Source organism: Drosophila rhopaloa, unplaced genomic scaffold (assembly GCF_018152115.1).
Source record: "Drosophila rhopaloa isolate 14029-0021.01 unplaced genomic scaffold, ASM1815211v1 contig_3, whole genome shotgun sequence".
Classification (NCBI taxonomy): Eukaryota; Metazoa; Arthropoda; class Insecta; order Diptera; family Drosophilidae; genus Drosophila; species Drosophila rhopaloa.
In genome coordinates, this window is record NW_025335123.1 from 20590881 (window position 1) to 20616946 (window position 26066).

The 26066-nt window shown below is 38.9% G+C and overlaps 2 protein-coding genes across 2 annotated transcripts; one reads left to right on the forward strand and one right to left on the reverse strand.

Moving 5' to 3' along the window:
• Positions 1–3: 3 nt before the first annotated feature.
• On the reverse strand, positions 4–8653 carry LOC108046126 (protein white). The gene is made up of 6 exons (XM_017125693.2): positions 8466–8653; positions 3636–3909; positions 2344–2998; positions 1581–1896; positions 1082–1213; positions 4–736 (listed from the first exon to the last, which is right to left on the reverse strand). Exons 1-6 carry the CDS (start codon positions 8535–8537, stop codon positions 122–124), a joined length of 2064 nt encoding a protein of 687 aa, XP_016981182.1. The 5' UTR covers positions 8538–8653; the 3' UTR covers positions 4–121.
• Positions 8654–14549: 5896 nt separating this feature from the next.
• LOC108046076 (fibrinogen-like protein 1) lies at positions 14550–16023 on the forward strand. Its single transcript, XM_017125630.1, has 3 exons — positions 14550–14765; positions 15448–15827; positions 15888–16023. The coding sequence occupies exons 1-3, from the start codon at positions 14550–14552 to the stop codon at positions 16021–16023; spliced, it is 732 nt and encodes a 243-aa protein (XP_016981119.1).
• Positions 16024–26066: the final 10043 nt, after the last annotated feature.

The window sequence follows — 26066 nt, forward strand, 5'->3', positions numbered from 1 at the left end:
GCATTTTTTTATAAGTCATATCTTGCTTTTATTGACACAAACAATGGCTTTTGTGGGGGCAAACAATAAACACGATGGTAATTATGGTAAAAAAAAAGCATTAACTATGGAGTTATTCCGACTACTCCTTGCGTCGCGCCCGAAGTCGTAGGGCCAGATAGGCGAACACCCGGAATCCCACGATCAGGATGACCAGGCCGACGTAGTCCAGCGGCAGGTCGGCGGCCGAGAAGTTGAGGGTCTCCAGGATGACCTTGCCGGAACTGGGGCACGTGGTGTTCGACGAGGTGCAGCTGATCTCGCCCGGCTCCACGTCCGCCCACTGGTTGATCAGCAGACCCTCGTTGGCGTACCGGAACCAGGAGAGGTACGACAGCCATTTGAGGTATACGGGCACCGAGCCCGAGTTCAGGAAGAAGCCGCCGAAGAGCAGGAAGGGTATTATGACCGGCGGACCCACGGACAAAGCCATCGACGTGGAGGAGCTGGCGCAGGATATCAGGTATCCGAAGGAGGTGGACACATTGGCCACCAGGGTGACCAGCGCCAGGCAGTTGAAGAAGTGCATCACCCCGGCCCGCAGCCCAATCATCGGATAAGCGATCGCCGTGAAAACCAGGGGCACGGTGAGGAATAGCGGCAGTTCGGCGATCGTCTTGCCCAGGAAGTAGGTGTCACATCGATAGAGGCGACTCCGTGCCTCCCTCATGAAAACCGGCAGCTCCGAGGTGAACACCTAAAGCGAAATGGGAGTTAAGTCAACTATTTCAGGGCGGATAATACGGGAGGTGCAAGAAAACAGTTTAGGAGTAAGAAACAAAGCTATGTCAATTTTTTTTGTAATATTATAACAACATTGTTAGACCTGCATTCAAGCAAAAATCTTATAAGTTTCATATTATTTAAAAATGAAATTAATCATTTAAAGTTGAGAAATTGTCTGTTAAAAATATAATGATTTGAATAATATTTATGGAATCTAAAACACATTCATAAATACGATAAATTGCAATTTATATTTACTAAAATATTCTATTATTTACAAATACACATATATTGTTTAGTATATACAAAAACTTACATTAATCGTGGCGAAAACATTTTGAAAGGTCATGTTGGTCAGGAAGAGAAAGATGGCTCCATTGATGTTCATCACGCCCACTTGCGTTAGTTGTTGGCCCAAAAAGATGAGGCCAATCAAGATGGCCACCATCTGGAAATTAAATATTTCTTATTTCTCTTTAATTCAAATTTGTAAAATAATGTTGGATCTAATTAATTTTATTTACTTTCGATAATAACATTACAATTATGAGGTCAAACTATTTGTTGAAGAATATAAAAACACGATGGGTAATATAAACATAAAATAAGAGCAATTGTTTATTGTCAAAAACGAAAAGCAGGATAACTAACGAAAATCCCATTTGAATATTATTTTGAGCTTAGACAATTAGTATTTGATGGAAAATCATAATGTTCTCTTTATTTAAACCAAAAAGGAGTAACTTGTGAACTGTTTAGATTAGTTAGGATATTGTATCCTGGTTGGCCTACTTGTTTTCCCTGGAACCACTCACCGTTGTCTGAATGAGTCGCACTTTGACGAGGAGTGGTTCCTTGAGCACCGACAGCCAGGATCGCCAAAGGACAGCCCGGAATTGCATGAACCAGGTGGCCTTGTAGGTGTATCCATTTTCCGGCTGTTCCAGCGGCTGCTCCAGATTTTTGGTGGCCAGCAGCTGCTCCATATCCCTAGCCACCTTGCTGATGGCAAAGTTGTCGCAGATCTTGGCAATGCGATCCCGGGACTCGATTTCCCGACCGGGCACCACGGCCAAAACCTGCACATAGAAGTCCGCCGGATTGTAGTTTGTGGGACACTGTGCACCCACGCTGTAAATTAGTTTAATAAATTATTACTATTTGTGGAGTACTAATTGCAAGAGAACTAATACATATAGCATCAATAATCTCACGAAATATTGTACAATTAAAAATAAATGTTCTGTACTTTTAAGGAAAATTGCAAACAACTCTCGAAGTAATGATATTCAATAAATTTAAATTCAATTAGTTCCTATTTATCTATTCATTTAGCTTGGGCAAATCAAATGAAGTTTAGTTTTATTGACAATACGGTGTGAATTTCTAGGATAATTAAGAAAGAATATATAACATTTAATGGGAAAACAGTAAAGATTTTCTGGATGGACAGAACGCATGATTTAAAGGCTTAAAATTACTTTGTACACAAATCCACTGTAAGGTACTACTACTGGTGATGGCTATGAATGGAAATTGAGGTCACCAGAGGGAATGAACTTATGGGATGGCACTCACTAGGAGAAGAAGTCGACGGCCTCGCTGGGAGTGCCCAGAAAGGCGACCCTGCCCTCGGCCATCAGGAGGATCTTGTCGAAGAGCTCGAACAGTTCGGAGGACGGCTGATGGATGGTCAGGATGACTGTCTTGCCCTTCTGGGACAGCTTCTTCAGCACCTGGACGACGCTGTGGGCGGTGAAGGAGTCCAGTCCGGAGGTGGGCTCGTCGCAGATGAGGAGCGGCGGATCGGTGAGGGCCTCCGAGGCGAAGGCGAGGCGCTTCCTCTCGCCCCCGGAGAGACCTTTCACCCGCCCCGGCACCCCGATGATCGTGTGCTGGCACTTGCTCAGCGACAGCTCCTGGATGACCTGGTCGACCCGGGCCACCCGCTGCCGGTAGGTCAAGTGACGTGGCATCCGCACCATCGCCTGGAAGATCAGGTGCTCCCTGGCCGTCAGCGAGCCAATGAAGAGGTCATCCTGCTGGACATAGGCGCACCGTGCCTGCATCTCCTTGGCGTCCACCGGCTGCCCGTTGAGCAGCCGCATCCCGGATGGCGACACCTGGATGCCCTGCGGCGATCGGAAGGCCAGCGCATTCAGCAGCGTCGTCTTCCCCGCCCCGGAACTGCCCATCACGGCCAGCAGTTCACCCGGATAGGCCACGCCGCACACTAAGAGAAAATCAGGGAAGGCCCATTCCAATTTAGTGTAGTTTTAATAGTTTTACTGGAGCAGATACTGCTCATACCATTGCTTAATTAAATAACTGCAACACTGCATTTTAATGGCCAACCCTTGCAGTTGTTATAGCAATTAAATATTCTATATCTCGATATCGATGCTTAAAACCAATACAGCTATATGATATAGTCGTCTGATTTTTATAAAAGTAAGACCGTAATTTTAAGAACCGCTATCTCGGAGTACATGGATATGTGTAGAAAAACAATGAGTTATAATAGCTCCAATGAAAATCTTAAGCTGCTTGGAACCATTTAATATTTAAATGATTAAATGTTTTATTGCAAAAGGAAGATTAATATTTGATAGAATAGTAATTTTAAATATGTCCTATATAATAAATATTTAATTGAGCTGGTAAAAAATTTAACAGAGCATGTTAATTTTATTATAAGTATTATAATCCTCACCAAAAATAATGAAACCCCAAGAATTAAATTGTTTTTTAGGATCCAAAAGATGACTTGGGAATTTTAAGACTTGAATTAATAATATGGATAAGGAAGCTGTCCTCTCAATTCCAGAAATTGGTAATATTTGGGTCATTCAAAATAGAAATCAGCTCACCGTTCTTCAGCAGATGCTTCCTGGGCGCCGGAATGTGTCGCTCGTTGCAGAAGAGTCCGCGTGTCCGGTTGACCAGCTGTCGCCATCCGGATCCCGGCTGGTTGACCGCCCCGAAAATGTCCAGGTTGTGCCAGGCGTAGGTGAGGTTCTCCGCCAGCGGACCGCTCCCCGATCCGGAATCCTCCGGCGGACTGGGCGGCCGGAGAGTGCCGTAGTTCTTGGCCTGCCCGAAACCCTGGTTAATGCAGCTCTGCGAAGCCCCTCCGCCGTCACCCTGTACAAATAAAAATAGGTTTTTCAGTTCCGTACTCTAGATTTAAACAATAAATACTGCTTCAGCAGACCTGAGCAACACCATAATGACCTTTGCGAGCTTACAAAATATAAACTATAATATATATTTGCATGCTTCAATGGTTTTGGGATACTAATATTTAAGCAGTATTTAAAATTTTAAAGACAATTTTATTTGAGAACCAAAATTGTATCCGAGTATATTAAGGAATATGAAACAAGTTGACTGTTAAAGTTTGTCAATGCTATTTTGTAATAGAATCAATGTAAAATAATAAGACAATATTGGAGCTAAAATCAAAATGAACAGTCAATATATATTATTTATATTAATAATATTTATATTAATTCATATTTTCTTATTTTTCAGAATAAAAGTCCACAAAAGTAAAATATAATTCTAAGAAACTTGTTTTGGCTGTATTTTCAAATGGTTTCGAAAACTTTTCAATTTCAGGGTGTTCGTCCGTAAAAATAAAGGCGTCTGTGCATAAATCTTGGCTAGCCTGGCTAATCCCTGCCCTCTCCCCTTTTAAACACAAGCCCCCCTTCTCCAACCTCCCCCCCTCTCAACACTTTTTAAGGGGCGCCCATCTGTTTAATAAAAATGCCCAAATCCAGAGTTTTTCCGAGGAGGCCAAGCCTATTTAAAATGTGCAAATTAGGGCAGGCCATAAGCCGCAGCCGGCCTTGAAAGAAGGCGGGGGCGGGGTCACGGGGCTTTGGGCGGTGGGCGTGGCAAGGGTCCACCATGTTGCCACTTCATAAGACAATTGCGAGTGTAAATCGCCGGCATCTTTGGCTTTCGTTTGGGGACTTTCAGCTCCGTCAGCTTTGTTTTTATTAAATATAAAACTTAAGGGATACTTGGCCATATAAATGGGTTTTTCCTTTGTCGTCGGTGCGGAATCTAAATCTTTATAGATGAGTGGAACGTGTAGTTTGGCAGTCATGCAATGAATATTTACTCGACAAAAGTTGTGAGCGAGTCGAGTCCTTTCACTCGATTTATATGCTCTCAAAGGGGATTTTCCATACGAGTGCTCCGAAACGAATAGTTGATTAACCATTTAAAATGAAAAATTCATGACTTTCTTGGGACAAAAATTTTGTTTAAAAAAGAAAAGTTTTGAAAACAAACACTTAGACCAACAGGCTTGGGTTATTTTAAAGGCTTTGAGAGGGTCTTTCATGTTAACACTCAAGTTGATTGCTTTCATATAATGCTCAAAATATCTAAACTCGTAGGAGGTAATGTAAAAAATAGATATCTATAAAACTTGAATTACCGGATTTTTACAAAATACTATGAAAATGTGTTGACTTTTTAGTTTAAAATCTCTTTTTTTTTATAGTCATACGGTTTTCGTTTTCAAAAGACTGCTAAAAAGAGTTCTTCGCGTTTTATAGTTATTAATCCAACCTCACCAAGAAATTAAAATGGTTATTAAGCTATAACAATGAATTGCCATTTATTAATGGGTGAAGTTGGGCCGAAGTGATTGCCAAACCCACTGAGCTGTCAGTTTTCGCCCAGGTGGGGCTTCCCTTTCGAAAAGGCGGTAACCGAAGACGTTTGCGGTATGGTCAGATCAAAACCCCCTCCCCCACACTTTTCCGCCCCCACACCACTTCCGCACCCCTGCCTCCCCGCATATTTTCATTTTCATAAACAATTTTCTGTTTTCCATTTGTGGGGTTTCTTGCCATCGCGTCGGCCTGCGGCAAAGCATAAATATCAGGGATCCACTAATTGGCGTCCAGGCAAAAAAAAAAAAAGGAAAAACAAGACAAAATGATGGCCACAATATGGAAAACATTTTATCCACCGCTGCTCTCATAATACTTTGTATAAATAATCATAAAAAATTAAGCAAAGAAAAAAATGCAAGCAAATGAGGAAGGCAAAATCCGAAGAAGGAGGGCCAAATAAAAAGCTGACATTCAATAAGAGCCGGAAAAAATGAAGGAAATATTGTCCACCTTGCACTCAGCGCCTGGCTCTTCGTACTACAGTGAAGCCCTGCAAGAAGGACCTATTTAGAGTACTTGACATGCTTTATAAAATTCAAGTATTTTTAATGTCAAGTATTTTTGATTATTATATTATTTATTACTTCACTTACATTTCAGGTTAATTAAAATTATGAGAAAGAAAACGTATATTTAAAATATTGCTGAAAGTTTATAAATTGATTTTTTATTAAAAATCGATACAATTTATTTTTTGTACTTTTAAAGTAATGATAACTGTTGTCAATAAATACAGCTTAATCAACTTGAAATCGTTCCACAAAAATAAATTTTAGTTAAAACTCTTTAAAATTGTTATAAATTGTGAAAACAATATTATGAACATAAGAACTTACAAAAACTGTGTGTAAATCAAAATCCTATTTAACGAGTCTTCACTGCTAATCTTCTGCTGCGATGCTTTGGCAGCTTATTCTTCTAGACACTCAGTGTCCAGTTTTTGGGCTGACTTTTTCCAGAAAAAATTAAAAAATTGGGAGACGTCGCGAGAGGTAGACGCGAATAAATGTAATATCCGTATTCGAGCAGAGCGAGATGGCCAGATGGTGGGGGGAAAGAGAGGGATGGAGTCTCAGACCTGGCAGAAATTGTTTTCACAACAAATGAGGCCGAAAAATGTTATTAAAAAGTTTTCCCTTTCTTTCGGTTTTCAGCGTCCTTTTCCCACCGGCTTTTCTTATCTCTCTGTCCTGGTTTTTCCCCATCATTTTCTTTCTTTTCTTGTTTTTTTTGGGAATAAACAGCGAAAGATGCTACATTTCATATTTATTTAATTTTTTTCGCTCACTTTTTACTTTGCGTGCTATTTTTGAATTACTTACGAAACAAGGAGGAAATTCGAAGGGCGAAGTGGGCGATAGAGGGCGTCCCGCCCTCCAGATGGCGCTGCGCTGGGAAAGAGGATGGGTCGCTTTTTTGATGAACTTGACAAATTGGAATGACTGAATGAAGAAGGGACTCAATTTGTTGTATTTCCCCCCGTTTTGTCGAGTGTGCGAGTGGCTAATGAGTGCACTCAAAAGTCATTCACTTTGATGCAAATACTGAATTATTAAGCGGAAAGTTCACAAGCACTCAATAAAATTAGAATACAAACGCACGAAAAAATGTATTTAATATTTGTGCTAGGAGATATTAATTTTAATTAAATTTAAATTTACTACTTGTAATATTTTATATAAATACAATTTTGAAAACATTTTATGAACTGATAAAACAAAATTTCTCAAATAAAAATGGGTTTCTAAAATATATAAGCAACAACCAAAACAAAAAAAATAAAATATTAAAAAAAACATTAAAGATATAGCGTATGTATATATATATTATTTTTCATTAAAAAAGATAAGAAATTTTAGATTATACCGACATAAGTTCATTAATTTAAATATTCGCTCAACGCACTGCGAAGTAAAAAAGTATTTAAAGCAAAAGAAAATTAAACCATTTTAGGCAACACCTAATAAATGACAATTGAAATGCTACACTTAATATATAATAATATTGTTAGCTTTAATTTCTTTTTTCCTAAAAAGATAAAAACTCCTTATCTGTTGTACAACTTTGTGAGACTTTTTCAAAGTTGTTTAAAAGAGCCTAGGGGAAGGAATACCCTACTCACTTATTTGCTTGTTATACATGCCGAGGTGCCAAGAATTTGAAGCAAGACACAAGATACGGAGATGCCAAGATACACATCCAAATAGCAGATATCAGATGCTGAACCTGAAGCATTCGTCTAGTCAAATAATGACCCAGATAAGACTAGATTGTACAATTTCAGACGAGGGAGACAAACAAACAACGAGGTCTTAAGATCATGTAGAAGGTGCAGATACAGAATCAGAAACAGATACGGATACTGTATCTTGTATCTTGTATCTTGTATACCCCAGAGTTATAGACACTCAACAATGTTGTTGGGCAACTTAAGCTATAAGCTATAAGATAATCCAAACCGCTCCCCACTGGTTATGCATCACTAATTGTAATCTATTATTTACACATATTTTATTGAAGATTAAGGAAGAATTATTTTAAGTGTTACTAAATTTGGAAAGTCTTGGGGAAACTGGAAAGTAACAATGAAATATCTTGGTCTAAAAAAAAGGTTAACTACCGACAGGTATTTTTAAAATTATATTTTAAAACAAAAAATAGCTCAAAATATGTAAAAATAATTTTGTTATTATAATCGATTTTGTAAGAACAATAAAAAACTTTACAAAAAAGTAAGAATTCATTTAATATTTGTAGATTTTTTCAAATACAACAATTATTAAACAACGTTTACTAAAACCAGATTTTCGGCGTACTTTTCATATTTTGTCGTATAGCATTCTCAATGGTTTAATTTAATCTACAGAAAGCGCTATTATTTTGATCACACTGCTGGCATCTTTTGTTTTAGGTCTTTGTTTTCTTGCGCAATTGCGGTTTGCACCTTTGTGAAATCGCGGATGTTGCAATCGCAGTTCCTGCGGCTCAACGGACTCTACTCACATTGTTCAGATGCTCGGCGGATGGGTGCTTGCTGCCCCCGCGTATTAACAGCTCCTGATCCTCTTGGCCCATCGCCGGGTTTTTCCTGACTTTCCCCTGTTTTCCCACCCACGAAACAATCACTCGAAAAAAAATGAATTTGCGTTTAATTGATGGAGTTAACCGCTTGGAGCTTCGTCACGAAACCGCTGACAAAATGCAACTGATGGCGGACATTGACGCTAGGTAAAGCGACAACAGTGGCGAAAGAGACGGGTATATGACGGCGGGAAAGAGACGGAGGCGGCAGCGTTGACTTTGAGTGGAATGACGCTTCGAGTGAGAGATAATCGGAGGAGGAACCCCATGGGACTGGTACTTCGAATACCCTTCGGTATTGTGAAGGAATTCGCGTTGGCCTTTAATAAAGATGACGAAAAAATTAAATTCAAATTAAAATTTAAGGTTTCTCAAATTCCAAAGATTGCCAAGTACTTGGCAGCCTGTATCTATTTATATAAATTTTATAACTTTAAAACAAAGCTCGAAGAAGTCAGGATATCATTTATTATTTATTTCCATGGTTATAAAGCAACTAACCAGCTAATTAGGAAGTAATGATGATATATACCTTAGTTTAATAAGACCAAAACATTTTGTTCATAAGTGTGTATGGTATGATACCCCAAAAGAAGAGAGCACGATAGATGAGTGCTTCTATTTGAATGCTGATTAGGTAGAAAGAGAAGCGAAGCGTATTCTTATCGTGAATAAGAAAGGTCTTGTGCTAATCCGCCTGTTGTCGTTACATTTCGGGGGTTTGCACTGTACTTTGCATGCATGATTTATCGGACGACCGGCGACTGTTGATGATGCCAACTTCAGTCCCGGCGCCCAAAAACTCCGCTCGTTGTCGTCATCGTTAGCACCTCATCTCGGATGCCGGACTTTCAGACTCTCGGACTTTCGGACTCCCGCCATCGGCTGTCCGGACATTATCAATCTTCATCATCGGACCGGTTGGCCGGGAAATGGGGGGCTGTCAATATCATTTTCACGGGCGATGGGGTAACAGGTTAACAGTCGCAGTTCCCGAATTTCCGAGAATTAATTTGCTAACGACGATTAAGTTACCAAATTACCAATGAATATGCCTTTGTGTGTGAGGTCCTTGGAAAGTATTTGAATTTTCCTTTAAGCTCTTAAGATTGTTGCATCACCTGAAATATTATAGCATATCTTATTTTGAATATTATTACTTTACTTTCCGATATTGGGATAAATTTCCAATGCAATGCCTTAAATATGGACAAGGACTTAATTAATAATTTTGGTATACATAATACCAACACAATATTTAGGAAATTGGTCTTCGCTTTGTTCATTTAATTGTGTTAATAACTATCGATGGTACTGTTGTAAAGGTGGTTTTATTTATACCAGTTGCCCTATTTGCATAGAGTTCATATATTTTCATCGTTTCATACAATATCTCAGACCGGAACAAAGTGCGTTCTGTGTTCGAGTCGTGAGGGATTCTCTTTGTGTTGCAATCTGCAGCCAGACAACAAAGCACCGGCAATGTCTCGATTTTCCACTCATCTAGCTGAGTTTTTTGCTCAGTGCACTTTTGGGGCTTCCTCCGATATGGTTTGAGTTTAGATTAAAGCGGGTTTCGCCCGTCTTGAACTTCGTGTTCGTGTGTGTTGGCCATCACTCACTCACTCGAATGCTATAAACTTTTTTGCACTTAACAATTTATTGTCACTCGGTTGTCGCTGCAGTGAAATAGCTACACAAAAAAAGTACTTAAAACCGATTATAAAATGCTCTTAAGGTCTTCACGAATTAATTGATTTGCCGTTTTTATGCGCTTTAAATCAATAATAATGTTAATTGCATAAATAAATATGGAGTTTTTTAAGTTTTTTTTGTTACAGTTGCGGTAACCTAATTTTCTTATTAGCCCTGTAATTGAAAAATGGCTATTTGTTTATTATAAAATGTAATTAATACAAGTTACTACATTTATGTAACTTTTTATAAAAGTTCATGGAAAGAAACTGATTAAAGTTTTTGGTGCATACGAAATCTTTAAATTAAAAATGTTGAATTTATTTGGATTATTTACATAAATTGCTAAGTCCAATTTGCCAAATAGAGAATTTTGTTTATATATGTTTAGTTATCCAATATTTCGTCCCTCAAAATGTTGTTTGTGGCAAAAGTCCTCTTATATTAGACATACCCTGTAGAAAAGCGAAGAATAAGAAACTCGATCTGAAGCGTAGAAAGTTTTTTTTTCCAAACACGCTTTTACACTCTCTCCCGCCTTCACATACATAGGTAAATCCCTGGCCATTGACACAGGAAGTCAGGCATGGGGGCGTTAAGGGGTTAAGGGGCGGGGCTGGGGGTCTAGGTTGACTTAGCCCCCGGATTTTCTTGCCTCCTGTACGTTTAACCCATGCAAATTATTGACGCGGACAGCGGGCTCAATAAATCTGTGTGTGTGTGCGAGTGGAGAAACTTTTGCTGGCTGCACGCTAATCAGACAGCTTTCTAGTTCATTGCTTTGGGCCCCCTCTCCTCCGGCCATGTCTCCCCCACCACCCACCACCCACTGCCAGCCACCACCCACCGCCCACCGCCCACTTTCATCTCAGGCACTCAGTTGGCTGTAATTGCAAAGTAAATCAGCGCTGCCATTTGCCATGCCCGAAAAGTATGCTCCATGGAAAAGTGGGGAATGTAGGAAAGGGGGATGGGATTTTCCTTAAGGAAAAAAGGGGTTTTCCGGGGGCTAAGGTTTTTGCCAGGGGCATTCTGCCGCACCGAGGATAATGTAAGAGGGCTGCTGCCAAAGTTTGGGCAACTTTTAAAGAGAGGAATGTGTTATGGGTTCGGGTCACATAGTTAGTTAGTCCCACAACTTCAAACCAAATGACGGCGAAGCCATGGAGTTAAACGTTTGTCAGCCATCGAGGCGGAGATTTATGGGGAAATGCCAAGAGAGATGTGAGGGAAAAGTTTTCAAGATTTTCCAAGGTTTCACTGGATTTAAATTAGCAGAGATCTGTGCAAAAAGTTGGACACGATTCGAATTTGCTACGAAATAAATGTTTGGCTCGTAAAGATTTTGATTACGAAAACATGTCAAGCATATCGGCCATAATCGATTGTGTATTTGTTGATAATTATTTTGTTGTAAAACTATTCTATCGAATTACAAGAAAATATATGATTTCAAAAGGTCTTCTGAAAATATGTTTGATTTCATGAACTTGAATGTATAAATATGATTTATTAAATTATTATTAAGAACATTTCCCGGTTTTTTTTGTAGTTGATTAACCGAAAGTCGTAGTAGCTATGGACGCTATCCCCCGCTGTAAATTTAGTTAATAACTTTAGGCTTACATCTTTAAATAAATAATTAAACGAATATGATTAACTAGTCTTCAATCTAAAATCTTTCTATCTAGAAAATAAAATTTATTGACTTAAAAATGAAATATTCAAGCACAGAATCGGGCAATTGATCAGCAAACATAGTTCTAGAAACAGAAACTTAAAAAAAAAAGTTTCAATCTTATGTTGGTTTAAAACAACCCCTTTTAACCCTCGTCCCCGTTTATGGGTAAATAAAATGCCATGAGCTCCTTGGTCCATTTTTCACTCCCTCATTTTATTTGGCTCCCACTTGCTTTTATGTGTCATCAATTCGAGTTCCTTTTGCCAACTGCCGATGAATTTGTTTATGCAAAGGGCCGATTTCCCTGTCAGAACCAATTTCGACTTCATGGCAATCACTTCAATCTTCGCCTAGTTGGTCGCCCTGCAATAAATGCGAAAGACAGTCGGGCAAATATTTAGATACATGCATATATTCCCTTTTCTATACTCTACATGGCAGTGCTTAAAGTTTGATGGGAAGTACGAAAACGGAAACCTTTCTACAAAATTTATATATTATATATATATATATTATTTTCAAAAGCCCCGAGAAGTGAGTCGTTTATTCATTATTTTTTAATCATTTTTGTTCTGTTTCGAAAGAAAAAATAGAAAACATTTACTTGGAATTTTCTAATCATATATTTTTTATAATCTTTTCTGTGTAAAGAACATTGAGTCATTATATTTTTTTAAAGTAAATTAAGTGATGGTTTGATGGTTTTTAATTTTTTTAAAGAAATAAATTGTACGCTTCTAATTATTAATAAGGGGTTTTTGATTGATTTAAAATATTGTATTTTAGGGGATTAGATATTTGCGATATTTTCATTTCCGCATCTTGTTTTCGATTTCCCTGCCGTTTTCCATTAGAGCACATCAAGCAAATGCTCAACAGTGCGATAAGGCAGTGTCAGTTTGTTGGATGTCAAAAGGGGGAGGGGTGGTCGGGGGGCGGTGTGGCGAAAAGGGGGTGTGGCCGGGCGTTATAGACGAGGCCTATGGCGAGCGGAAGTCGGCGTTCGCTTACAGCACGCGCGCGTCTCATAAAAACGTATCAAAACATCCGCTGGGAGTCATAAAAATTTTGCACTCTGACTTCGCTTTCCGTCGCTGGTTTTCCCCGCTTTTCCTCGCCTTTCCCACCACCACAAATTTTCCTCCTCCTGATTTTCATGCGATGCAGTTGCTTTCGCCTTCTCCATGCGGGACCACCCGGCGTATGTGTAATCTAATAAAATTTGCTGTTTATGTGGCAACAGGCTCTGCCCTTTCTCTCTCTAGCTAACTAGCTTCCTCCAAGTGGCTTTTCCCGCTTTTCCTTGGCCAAGTTTTCCTCTGTTTTTTTTTTTTTTATTCTCATCTGTGCAACAGTTGCGCTGCTTTATGGTACAATGGTCGAGGAGTCAGGAATTCCAGTTAACTACCAGTTATTTGTTGCAGTGTGTGTGTGTGCGGCAGAAAGTTGCATTGTAGGAAAAGTTCCAGAGACTGAGGAAATTTCGTCATTGTTCTTAGCCGGTTGCTAATATTTAAACATGTTTAACTATACAAGATTTTTAAAACAATTTCCTTAGCAGGTAAAGCTGTACATTAAATATTTATTTAATTTTATTTACATTAAATTTATAGATTACATAGCAATATATTTATCATTTGTATTTACGTACATTTTATTAATTTATTAACCACAGCAAAATGTATATTTATGTATAGGTACATAGATTTAGTTTATTTTTATAATTAAATGGAATGATACGATCTAAACGCTTATAAAATGGTATTGAAAGGAAACATAGTAAGCTAAGAATAAGTCCCAAAATTCATATTTAAGCAACTTTAATATGGTTTCACTAATAGTTGATGCGATTTATCGCAGTGGACGTATCATTTGGCTTTTCTGTGCGTTTATGGTTGAATATTTATTTGAAAAAGAAGCGGAATGGAAAACTGATTTTAAGCGGCTTGTGCCTTAAATACAATTATCGCATAACAAGCATACAGCTAAAAAAAGCGAAATCGCTTATAATAGCACACACATAAATACATAAATATGCATATTTGTCCATGGTTTGAGCTTATCGCGAAATTATTCCCAGGCCATGTTTATAGGCAGATATTTAATGGCTGGGCAAATCCCGCGAAATGCGGATAAATCTGCCTCTAGAAAATTATTTTTTTGGCATTACCCCTACCCAAAAAAAAAAAAACCATTTCAATTTGTACAGTCCGGGTAACAACGAATTTAATAAAGCATATTTGTTGTTTTCCAAATGAACAAAAACATCCATTTATATTTTAAGCACAAATGTATTTATCTACTTCCCATTTTCGGCGACGGGAGATTTATATGTATGTTGTATACCATAACAGTCACTTATCAGCAATATTTTAGGCTTCGTCTTTCTTCAACTAATAGCTTCATTTCAGTACACTTTTTGAATTCAATTTGAGCAGATGGAAAGTCTTAAAATGTTGAGTTTATTATCCTTTTTGCTTGGCTTATTAATTTTTCCAAGTGTACAAGGAGGAATTGGGTTGAATTCAAAGGATCAGTCGTTGTGCGTTCTCCAAGATGAGCCAAGGCAGTGTGGCTCCTTTTGCCTGGCCGCTCTCAACCCGATAATCGACGATACTGATAGTATGCGAATGACGTTGGATGAAATCAAGGCAGGGCAGACAGCTCTTAAGGATTCCTTTAGGATGACCACGGCGCAAGGACAAGTAGATCTGAAGGCCGGAATGAAGAACCAACTGCAGGAACTTGGGAGCAAGATCATCACAAAAGAAGACTTCGCGAATTCAATTAAGGCTCTGCAGACCAAACTGGATGCGAGATTCGACAGAATGGAGGAACTTAGAACGGTGAGTTACGGATAGTTAGACATCCTTTCGCGATCCTATCGGAAATGTTTTTTTTTAACCAATAATACTGCACTGGAATTATGTATTAGGTAATTTTCAAATTTCTTTCCTTGCATTAATTTTAGTTTTGGATTGACGCTGCCATTTATCGGTGTATTTGAAAGTGTTTCTATTGATTTACTTTTGATAAAACATCCTGGGTTAACCTCAATTTAAGATTTACCGCAGGAACCAACTAATTAGAATATTGAAAAGCAATGCAGCTATTATTATTTTATCCCCTCTTCTAAATCATTGTGTACAGATAAAAATAACAGCCGATGCCAACGATAAGCTGAAAAGCCAACTTAATACTTTGAAAGATACTATAAAAGACTTGCAGAGTCAGTTAAAAATATCGGAAGTTCAAACCAAAAGCAAAGAGGATATTTTAAAGGTGAAAGAGGAGGACCTTACAAATAAAGATAAACAAATCTCTGATCTTACGACACAAATTAAAGCGATTGAGAAAACAAAATCAGAACTATCTAGTCAGCTTTCGGAATTGCAGAAAACTGATGACAATTTACCTGACTCTTGTCCCAATGGCAGAACCAATTTCATTTACCAAATAAAGCTTCGGGGTCTTGAACCCTTTAAAGCGCCATGTGCTTCGTCTCCACCTGGTTATACTGTAATTCAGAGACGCATTGACGGATCCGAGGACTTCGAGAGAAACTGGCATGATTATAAATCTGGATTTGGGAATGTCAGTGGAGAATTTTTCATCGGGCTGGAAAAATTGCATCGGATGACTGAGGCACGACCCCACGAACTCTACATTAAACTTGGCAAGGTTGATGGATCCACCAGTTACGCTCAATACGATGACTTTAAGATTGGGAGTGAGGAGGAATTGTACGAGTTAAAGAATCTAGGGAAATATTCTGGTAAGGCCGGAGACTCCCTCACAGAAAATAAGAACCAAAAGTTCTCCACATTTGATCGGGATAATGACAATAAAAGTAACGGAAATTGTGCCTTAGAATATGGTGCATGGTGGCACAATAGCTGTTCACCTAGGTATACCTGTTTATTTATGCTCTTATTAAATCTTCTTATTATAATCACTTAAAATTGCAGTACGCTCAATGGAAATTACTTCAAAGATGGCAAAGGTCGTAGAGGAATTAAGTGGTACTGGTATATAAATTGGGATGAATCAGCTACCTTTGTCGAAATGATGATAAGGGCCAAGTCATTGAGTCGCACTGTTTAAGTATCAAATAATTGATTATTAATACAAACTAATAAATCTATACTGTATTCTTAATGGTGTCTGGTATTAATTTGTTTTCGTTTGATGAAATGATTATGAGATTATTTGACGACTGATCTGCGTATTTTAGTAACATAAATACGGATAAGTGGAGAGGGTTGGTAAACTTTTTGTGGACTTCGCTAAATTTGTGTCCTGAAACCGAATCCTGAATCCGGAAACATTTATTCAAGGACAGTCCCTAATAAAACGGAGTTTGGGGGACTATGCAAGTTTCCGCTTAACTTTATTTAACACTTCATTATTAAATACTTAATTTATTAAGGTTTTGTTAAGTCATTTTGGTGGGTGTCAAAGGGGCTTTGGGGCAATTATCTGGAAAAAGGTACTTTCCAGCTTGAAGACACTATTGTTCATGGGTTCGCATGTTGCAGGTGGTACTCATCAAATTTAGCATTACTGCAAGGATATTAGCACTTTGACGTTTATACGGACAGACGGACGGACTGACGGACACGGCCCAATCGACTAGGCTATTGATCCTGATCAAGAATGTATATACTTGATAGGGTCGGAAACGCTTTCTTCAACCTTTTACATACTTTCCAACGAATAGAATATACGAATATCAAGTATAGGAATTAAGATTTCTTCGGGTGAGAGACATTTTTCAGGCATTCTTGCTGGATTTTGTAGTAATATCACACATTTATCATGACAAGACGACGGCCATAAAAAAGAACAGCAGCCAGTGACATTTGCCGCCTGTTGCAATTTAATTAGATTAAAAATGCATATAATTTATCAAATTGTGAAGGAAAGCAGGCGGAAAAAGGTTGGGGTATGTGGCACATGTCACAAGACATGGGCTTTGTCTTTCTGTCTGTGACACATACAGCATATAGCAAAATAATTAAATTGCATTAAAAGAATGAAAGGACACAAGGCGAAAAACATAAATACTCAGCGGAGTGGGTAAATATGCATATGAAAGGAGTTTTAACGACAATGAAAATGCGTAGCTAATTAGCAAAATGACAGCACAAAGAGGCGAAAAATATGTGTGTGTGCTTGGGAGGGGGGGCGGTGGGGGGGGATACGGAAAAGCTCAAGGGGAAAGTGGGGATAACGCATACGCACCGTTAGACAGGCCAATGAATTATGCAAAAATATATAGAGCCAAGGGAGCGAGATCTCTTTGTTATTTAATTTTCACTCTCATTTCCCTTTCTTTTTGTGGGCTTTCTTTTTCCCTTGTTTCCCTTTTTCTTTCACTTTTTTTTTTTTTTTTTGTACCACAACATTTGACATTTTGTCGGATTTAAAAAAAAAAAATATTACAAAGGCGGTAAAGCCACGTACTAATATGCCATCTAATTTGTTATTCATGTGATTTAAGCGCGTCAAAGAAGATTAATGACTGAAAAGCGCCTGGCACCAAACTGAAAAGTGGCAAAAAGCCAAAGCAAAGCTCATAATAACAAAAGCCAAGACCGACTGAGAGGAATTCCATGGGGGGAGGGGGGTGGAGTGCGATTGCGGTGTCTAAGGGATAATTTAATAATGCCCAGATTGGTTAGCCCACCCACTGCCACGCCCACTGGGGCGCTTTAATGCGAAATGAAATTCAATTAGGGCACTTTGCGATTAACCTAACGAGAGTTTAAGACGGCGACAGCCAATTCTGAATTTCTAGCAACCAATTCACCTTCTACGAATTTTAGAGAAACCTCTATGCGAATTATTTGATTTTCAATTAATTATTTTATTAAATATTTATTAATTTACAGCATCAAGAAAAAGAACCCCGATTGAATGGAAGAGCGAGTTTCAAAATAAACCTTAATCAGACATTATTTTTCACGTACTTTAAATTGTGTTACATATTCTAAGTGAATAAATATAATAAATCGAAATATTTAAAATAGATATCGCCTAGGAAGTTGTGACACAAATAACTGAATCCTAATCGAAATCCATTCAATTTGTATGATACGCCATGAAAGTTTCATTTATCTTTACCTTTGGCACGTCATGCTTGCCAAAACTTTTTCCCAGCGAAATTCTTAATTGAGTCGGATGGAAATCTGGCGAATAGTTGGAGAACAATGGAAAAACCAAATATTGTAAAGAAACCGGAATTAGTTGAGAGGAGGGGAAATGCAAGTTTCATTGCTGGTTGTTGGTGGAAGTTTTCGTGCCGCAGCTATTAGCTTTTGTCTGTTTACAAATGGCCCTCGCAGTGGCTCTTTGATGCGGTCATTCGGGTTTTTGGGTCTAAGGTCGGGGAAAAACTTTGCCAGTTCTGCTCACCGCAAATTAAAGTGCACAAAATGCTAAAGTTCTCACTGAAATATTTGCGAGACAGCGAGGAAAATCTTCCACCTTCACCCTTCCCCCATCCCCCTTCCCTTCCATTGAAAAATAGCTTTGTTTCGATAGGAATGAAAACGGGAGACTGGCCGAGGGATTTTCCTTTGCGGTTTTCCCGCCCTTTCCAAGAGCAACAGTTCGAAAAATTGCACCCGCCTGCAATGGAAAACACCCCCCGCTGCCCGTCCGCTAACGAAAGTCTTGAGAAAATGTGCGGTTTCTGAGGTTCCCACTTGAGAAATCTAATTAAACAAATAGCAGAAGCTAAGCTTGGCAGTAAAATCCACACTGCAGCACACTAAAGGATATTAATAATAAGTTTCGGTTGACTGTACACGCAAAACTTGCCAACCGGCAAGGAAGCCAAAATAATTCCAATCTATGAAAACTTTCGGCATGCGGTCAATAACTTTTGCCAATGGAATTGTACGGTTTTCGGCATTATCATAATATTGAGTTTATATGGAGTACCGCAACAGATGGCGAAGTGGTTTTGTAGGGGTCCTTAAAAGCTGTACAGCAGGGCGAAATTAATGCTGTATTTATTGAGTGTGCCGAATAGTTCAAGAAAATTATATTATGACCTTGGGGAAGCCATTAAAACTAACATTAAAATGAGTGAACGTAACACAAACCAAACCAAAAAGAATTGAGTCAGTAGTCAATCCAAAAAAAAAGTTTAATTTTATTTCATTACTTGTGAGCTTACCGCTCCCAAAATCTCATATCTTAATTTTCTAGAGAGATATGAGATAAGAATATGATAAAAATTGTTTTTTTTTACTTTTTTATAATTTCTATTTAAGGTCCTTTTTTATTACCCTATTATTTAGAATATTTAGATAATAATGTTGTTTTTTTTATAGAACAGTCCTGATTATTTCAATTGATTTTTTTCTATCGGCTTAAATTGAGCTTGTCTGTAGCTTTTTGGCATTCCAGATTTTGTGACAATCTAACAAACCCTTAAAAACTTGTAAAAAGCAATTTTTCAGAAAGGAAATATCATTCATTTAAAAAGACCGAAGAAATTTCAATTGATATTTATACGGGAATTGTATAGTATTTTACATCTCCCATTTTTAATTTCAAGGCTGGGTTTTATTCTAGTTATGAACATGTGGCTAGGGCAAAGTACACTTTTCCAGCACTTATCGCTTTATTTCGGCAACAAGATCGTCAAACTTGCCATCTATCAGTCGGAAAATATGAAGAAAAAAAAACTCGACTACGTCAGTGTGTGTGCGTGTGACACATGTCGCTGCGGGCGTGGGAAATTTTCAGGGGATGGGGTGAAAAATAGAAGGGGGCGGGGGTGGGGGGCTTTGGTGACAAAGGACAACTGTTGCTGCCGTACCTTTCCCGCTTTCCCTCGGCGGCCGGAAATGTCAATGTCGACGCCAAAATGCTCCTGTCATATAGATGTCCCTATGTGGGCGTGTGTGTGTGCGGGTGTGTGTGCGAGTGTGTGTGTGGGCGTGCGTGTGTGGGTGTGCCGGCATGTGCGTGTGCGGTTGACAGCAGCACGTTTATGTGTCTATGGAATGTCCTTGGCTCCAAGTTCGGTTGAAGCCCCCCGCAATCCGTCTTTCCCTGCCTTCACGTGCTCGTTTACAGTCATTTATCATAAAAATATTTTTGCACTCTCATTTTTATAAACTGTATTGTTTCACACAATTCCCGCCCACAAGCCCCCTCACCCTCCCTTAAAGAACAGAAAAAAAAAAGAAGCAACTCTGTGGCACCGAGCGAGTCGACATTTTTATGAAGCTAATTTGATGTTGTCATTCTTCATTTCTCATTTTTGTAGCGCCATTTTCATTTTTACAGCACATGTGTGTGTTGCTTTTTGTGCGAGTAATAAGTCAAGTCGAAGGAACCCGGCAAACTGGAACTAAGCACTGAGGAAAAAGCCCTACCAACATTACAATTATATAGCTAAAATACTAATTAAAGATACTGGCTTTTTATACTAATTGTATTTTTAAACTCAAACAGTTTACATATGAGCAGTTTGCAGTTAATCGAATTTATTAAACCTAGCGACTTTAATTTAGAAATAATGCGATTATAAAATATTGAATTAAAAGTTCAATTTATTAAGAAATAGTGTAATAATTTGACAAAGAAATCAAAAGACTCATTTTTACTTGCAATTGGTATTCTAACTGGTCTTGAAACGTTTTAAATAAAAAGAATAAAAAGTACTAATACTAAAGTACTAATACTGGCTTGAGTCACATTTATTCTTTCGGTGTATTAAGAACATATGGAAAATGCTAAAATGTGCCCATAAAGCGACACCTAACGGCCGTGCACTGAAACTTAACGAGAATAGGAGCACAACTTTTAACTGTTTTCCACTCTCAGTTTAGTTGGGAAATGCGCCCGGAAAATAAGAGCCGAAACACAAAATTATTATCAAAGCAGATGGAATGGGGTGAAGATAAAGCGGCAGACTTAATGTAAGTATCTTTCGGTGCGAAAGATACTTCTACATTATTGTAATCCACAAGATAGAAGTTAATCGGTGGGGAGAATGAGGAGGATACTTTTTCTTTAAGTACTAATTATCTTTAAGATAAATCCTTGATTTTAAACTAATCGGTTGAGTTACTAATACCAAATCAAATTTTAGACAAATTCGGCTTGCATATATTTACATAAGTTAAGCTACAATATAAATTCAATAAAAATAACTAGAAACGGTTGTTTTTAATATGTCTTAGCGAAAGAAAAATAGACGAAGAAACTTGGTAAAATGTCCTAATTGTTTTTAATTAATCGATTAAGTGCTTGGGAAATGCCTCACAATTTCCGAGATCTGGCGAGAAATGGAGGATGCTATATCAAAAAGGACAAAGGCGGTTTTGGTAAGCCGGCGCTTTTCCGGCCACACCGCCCACTTTTCGTCGACTTTTCCTTTATGAGGGCATGTCAAAAGGAGCAGCAGCCGATGTGGGATGAGATTAAGGACAGCGACGGAGGGGAATGCGAGTATAAAAAGGACTTCCTCTTAGACGACGCTTTTAGCTAAATTGCGACAAAAATGGCACAAAGATTCGGGGAGGAGGCGACAAGGACTAAAATAATAAAAGAACAATGTCGAAAAGAAGTTGGGCACATAAATAAGCTCTCAGTGTCCTGCGTGTGTGTGTGTGTGTGATTAGGATAAATGTCCTGTGGCTCTGTGTGTGTGTGTGTGTGTCTGTGAGGGGGTGGAGTACCGGAAGCGGATATGCGCTGCAATTGTCATCCAAAGTTGGGCCAAAACGCGTGCCTAGGTGGGCGCCATCATAATCATTATCCGTCCTCAGCTGTCCTTTACGCTCCCGCTTTTCCAACACCCAAAATTTCCCCCAAGTCTCCTGAATTTTCCACCCACTTTTCCCATAACACAACACCCCACCCAGCTCGATTTATTTGCGCATTTGTTTGCCTTACTCGGCACTCATTCATATCACAAATCTCACACCCCCCGGAAAAACGAAGGAAAAACTCTCACATATGCTCCAATTTTTCCATTTTCTTTATTAATAAATACAGAGGGAAGTGGGAGTACGGAAAGTACAAGTTCTCTGGTCAGAAATCATTTATGAATCATTTATTCACTCGGCTTCATAGAAATCGCCTTCTGATTCATTCATATGGCTGCGAAGGAAATGATTAAATGTCTCTGTGAACGAATAAATGATTCATTTGTGACTTTTTTTTAAGATTAATAGAAGTTCTCACGAAGTTTGTTAGCTAAATTATAAATACATCATTCTGTTATTAGCTTTGTTGATTGAAATTATCTAATTTAAATAAGCTTATCTTATTTACAAGTTATAGTATGTTACAGGGATCACGAGAGTAGAGGCATTTAATAACAGCTACATTTTATTATTTTATCAAAATGGTAAGTTCCAAATTTGTACCTATATTTCCTGGTATTTTATAAACGATATGAGCGAGACAAATTAAAAATTCATTTCAAAATAAAAGCATTTTATTTTATGTTTTGTTTTATATAAATTAATTATTTATATATATATATATATCTATTTAATTGTGTTGATTTTATTACTTAAATAATAAAAACAAGTGCGCCCGTTTTTATCCATTTGTATGTGGTGATAATTTTTATTTTTGTATATGTTAATTAGCATAAAATCAAAATATTTTTTTATTTTTATTCTATTGTTTTCTGTGAGTGTTTTGTCTGATTCCCATCGTGCTTATGTACTTTTTCTGGTCGACTTGCAGGGCTTTTATTCCACCTTGACTTCTGTCCTTAGCGCCTGCTTCCGGTGGATGCCGCTTTTCCTCGCTTTTCCCCGCTTTTGCCACCCTTTCGACCTTACGGCCTTATTTTCCACCCACTCACCACCCGCTTTTCCAGCTGTCATTCAGCGTATTTCCGCCCGTTCACAGTTAATTGCGGCTCAGCAGTTAATCGTCATTACGGACACATGTGGGACACCCACGCCCCTGGGGGCGTTCCCACCCCCTTGCCACCCCCAACCCCCTTTCGGAAAACCACCACCCACCAGGCAGACCAACCTTAACCCCCCAATGCCCCCACATATCACTTACAGGCTGCTCTGGGATGCCGTTTGTCTGTTTGCGGTTTTGATTGTCACTTGATGTGTTGTGATTATGATGTGTGTGCTCCCATCTGCCACGCCCACTGTGCCCACAGCGCCCACTAATGTGGTGATTTGTGTAAATTTGCTTGTCCAATGCCCGTCGATTATGTTTGCTCTTGTTTGACAGGCTTTTTTTTTTGCGTTCCTAGCTTAAATCCTAAGGCCCCCGCCTCCGAAAAAAAAACACACACACACAAAAACAAAAAAAGTTTTTCGTTGGCAACAAATTTATGCTCTCACCTGCTGCCAAACGCATAAAACTGAGCCAAGGGTAAAAAGAAAATCATAATTTCGAGCTTTTTACTTCTTTGTTTTTAAGCCAAAGTCAAAGTCGAAGGACAGGTGTCGCAGGTGCGTTCAATGCTCTCGACAACTTTAACACTTGCCCCCACTGGCAAAAGTGGGTTAATATTACGAAAGGTTTATGGGCTCTACTTAAATTTGTCACCGGATTTCTTAAGCTAATTTTGATATATTTGAGAAATTTTTTATAAAGGTTCTAAGACACATATTATTGGAAATAAATCACTTCACAGCATTATAAATCTACATTGAAATATTTAAAAGATTTTTAGGCCTTCCAAGTTAACTAACATTTTGGCTGATAAATACGGATATTATAGGTATAATTTAATATACCGATTAAGGGAATATTGAGCATTTTATGTATTCAACTAGCTAACAAAAATATTTTAAATTAAGTGAAAGATAAATATTGAAGGGCTGCATTCAAACGGATTTTGTACGCTAATTCCTTACAATGAGGGTAAAGTGTCCATTTAAAGAACGTGAGACCATGACTGTAAAATCGAAAACTCTTTAACCTTTGCTCTTCGAATTAAAATAAAAGAAAGTTCCAAAAAAAGGTCGAGTTGCAGTACAGTGGCACTGCAATAAATGCTTTCATGTTGCCTGTCAAACAAAGGCAGTGCAATTGAGTAACTTTTTTTTTAAGCTTCTCGCAGTTCGTGTTTGCTATCTGTGCCACACATCCCTGTCTCTCTCTTTTCCTTGCTGGCTGTCCCTGTCTGACAGCCTGCCTGTGCATATTTGAATACCCAACATGGCTCATATTCAACTAATTAGGCGAGTTTTGCAAATACATTTTCATTATTGTAATTCTGCACTAGAGAAGGGGGAGTCCCCGGAATCAGCTAGAAATGAGTGCAGAAAAAAAGAACTGCAATAGGCAACATGCTGGCAAAAGTTTCCCATATGCCCCAAAATGGGGGGCGGGGGGAGTGGGGGGAGGTCTGAAAAAAAAGGGACGTGCGGGAGGGGTTCTGCGGGGTAACAGACACCGACACATGTAGGCCGAGGCATTTGCATATGCATACGGAACGAAAAATTCCTGGAGGTAAAATGCAAAAAGCTGCAACTGCACAAGGAAACAAAAAAATATCTACTAGGCAAAAAAAAGTAGCAAAAAATCCAGCTCAAAATAGCAAAAGAGCTCACGTCACAGACAGAGGCGGAGTGAAAAAAGAGGGAAAAGGGGGGCGAGAAGTTGGTGCAAGGGTCTGGTGGTTGGGTTTTTGGGGTTTTGCGGGGCAGACTGCGGTGGTTTCACACTGAAATTGGCCCAGACTGAAACATTGAGGGGCGGGGAGCGGGAAAAAAGAAATTAAATGAACAAAAAAGGGAGAAAGCGAGAGAAGGGGCAGAGAAAAGCCTAGAGAAAGTAGGAAGTACGGCTTACTGTCATGACACGCAACCAGAGTTGATTGTCATAAGGAAGACCACAAATTATCATGATCAAATTATCAAGGAAAATAGGAAACAAACAATTTCTATCAGGGTGCTAACTTACAATTTTTGACCACGTAATCTTAATGATTTAACATTTTCATTGCTTTTATTTTGTATTTTCTTAAAATTTGGTTTTTATTGGACGTTTCATATAGAAAGTAGTCAAAGGTATGACATTTTATTACCACAAAACAAAGTGTAGAATGTGAAGTGATTTTCCATGAAACTGTTTGTTGTATATGATACAGTTAAAAGATATTAAGCGCGCCTTGGAAAACTCACTTTTTTTTTGATCATTGGTAAAGCGGGAAAATTGTTACAAAAGAGGTACTACTTCGCCACCACACCTCTAATGTGCAATCTAATCTGCTTGGACTGCACACTGTCCAGCTGTCCGTCCTGCGTCCTTTATCCTGCGTCCTTCCTACTTTTCCCTTCGCGTTTGGCGGCGCCTAAGCCCAAAACCATTAACACTTGTTTCTGTCATTTTACATGAAAAGCGGAAGCGCTTTTGTTTCTGTGCAACAAACAAGTTTCCCTGCCTGACTGCCTCACTGCCTCACTGGCAACTGGCAACTCGCAACTGGCAACTGCCCCTGGCCTAGTCACATTCCTGTTGCCTTTTTCTTCTTTGTCTTCTTTTTTTTTTGACATGGGTATCCGCATCCTAGATTCGCTCTTAGCCAGCCTGCGTCCGCCGCCAGTTGCTGTATGGGAATTTTCCAGCACTTAAGTCCGTGAGTTTTTGGTAAGTGCGTTTGCCTACTACCAACTGAAGACGAGTTCGTTTCGAATACGGCCAAGTAAGTAGTACTAGACTGCTGCAACAATTGTATTAACAATAACAGTGTGACCTTGAAACCTTAAAGAAGGGCCAGTGTGACCATGTCACGATACGAAGGGGACAATGTTACCATGCTACCTGAAGAATAGGCGCAATGTGACCATGTTTCCTGAAGAATCAATGATTCGGCAAGGGTATTATTTTGCATTTCATTAAGGCTTAGAAACCAGCCAGTTAAATACTTATGTCTCCATTTCTGGGCAGCCCAGTTGGGCGGGGGGAAAAGGGGTCTGGGCTCGGCATGTCAGCCAACTGGATGAGGGTTACGCCCCCAGAGCTCCTCCTTCGTTTGGTCCTGGCTCTCCTGGTGGACGCAAACTTTTTGCTCAGCCTGTCAACGTCAAGGCGTGGCTGACTGGCCGTTATGGCGGTGACTGTACTTCGCCCCCCGGCCCAAAGGTGTTCGAGGAAAAGTTCTTGAGCCTCGTAGACTTGATGTTGGGTCC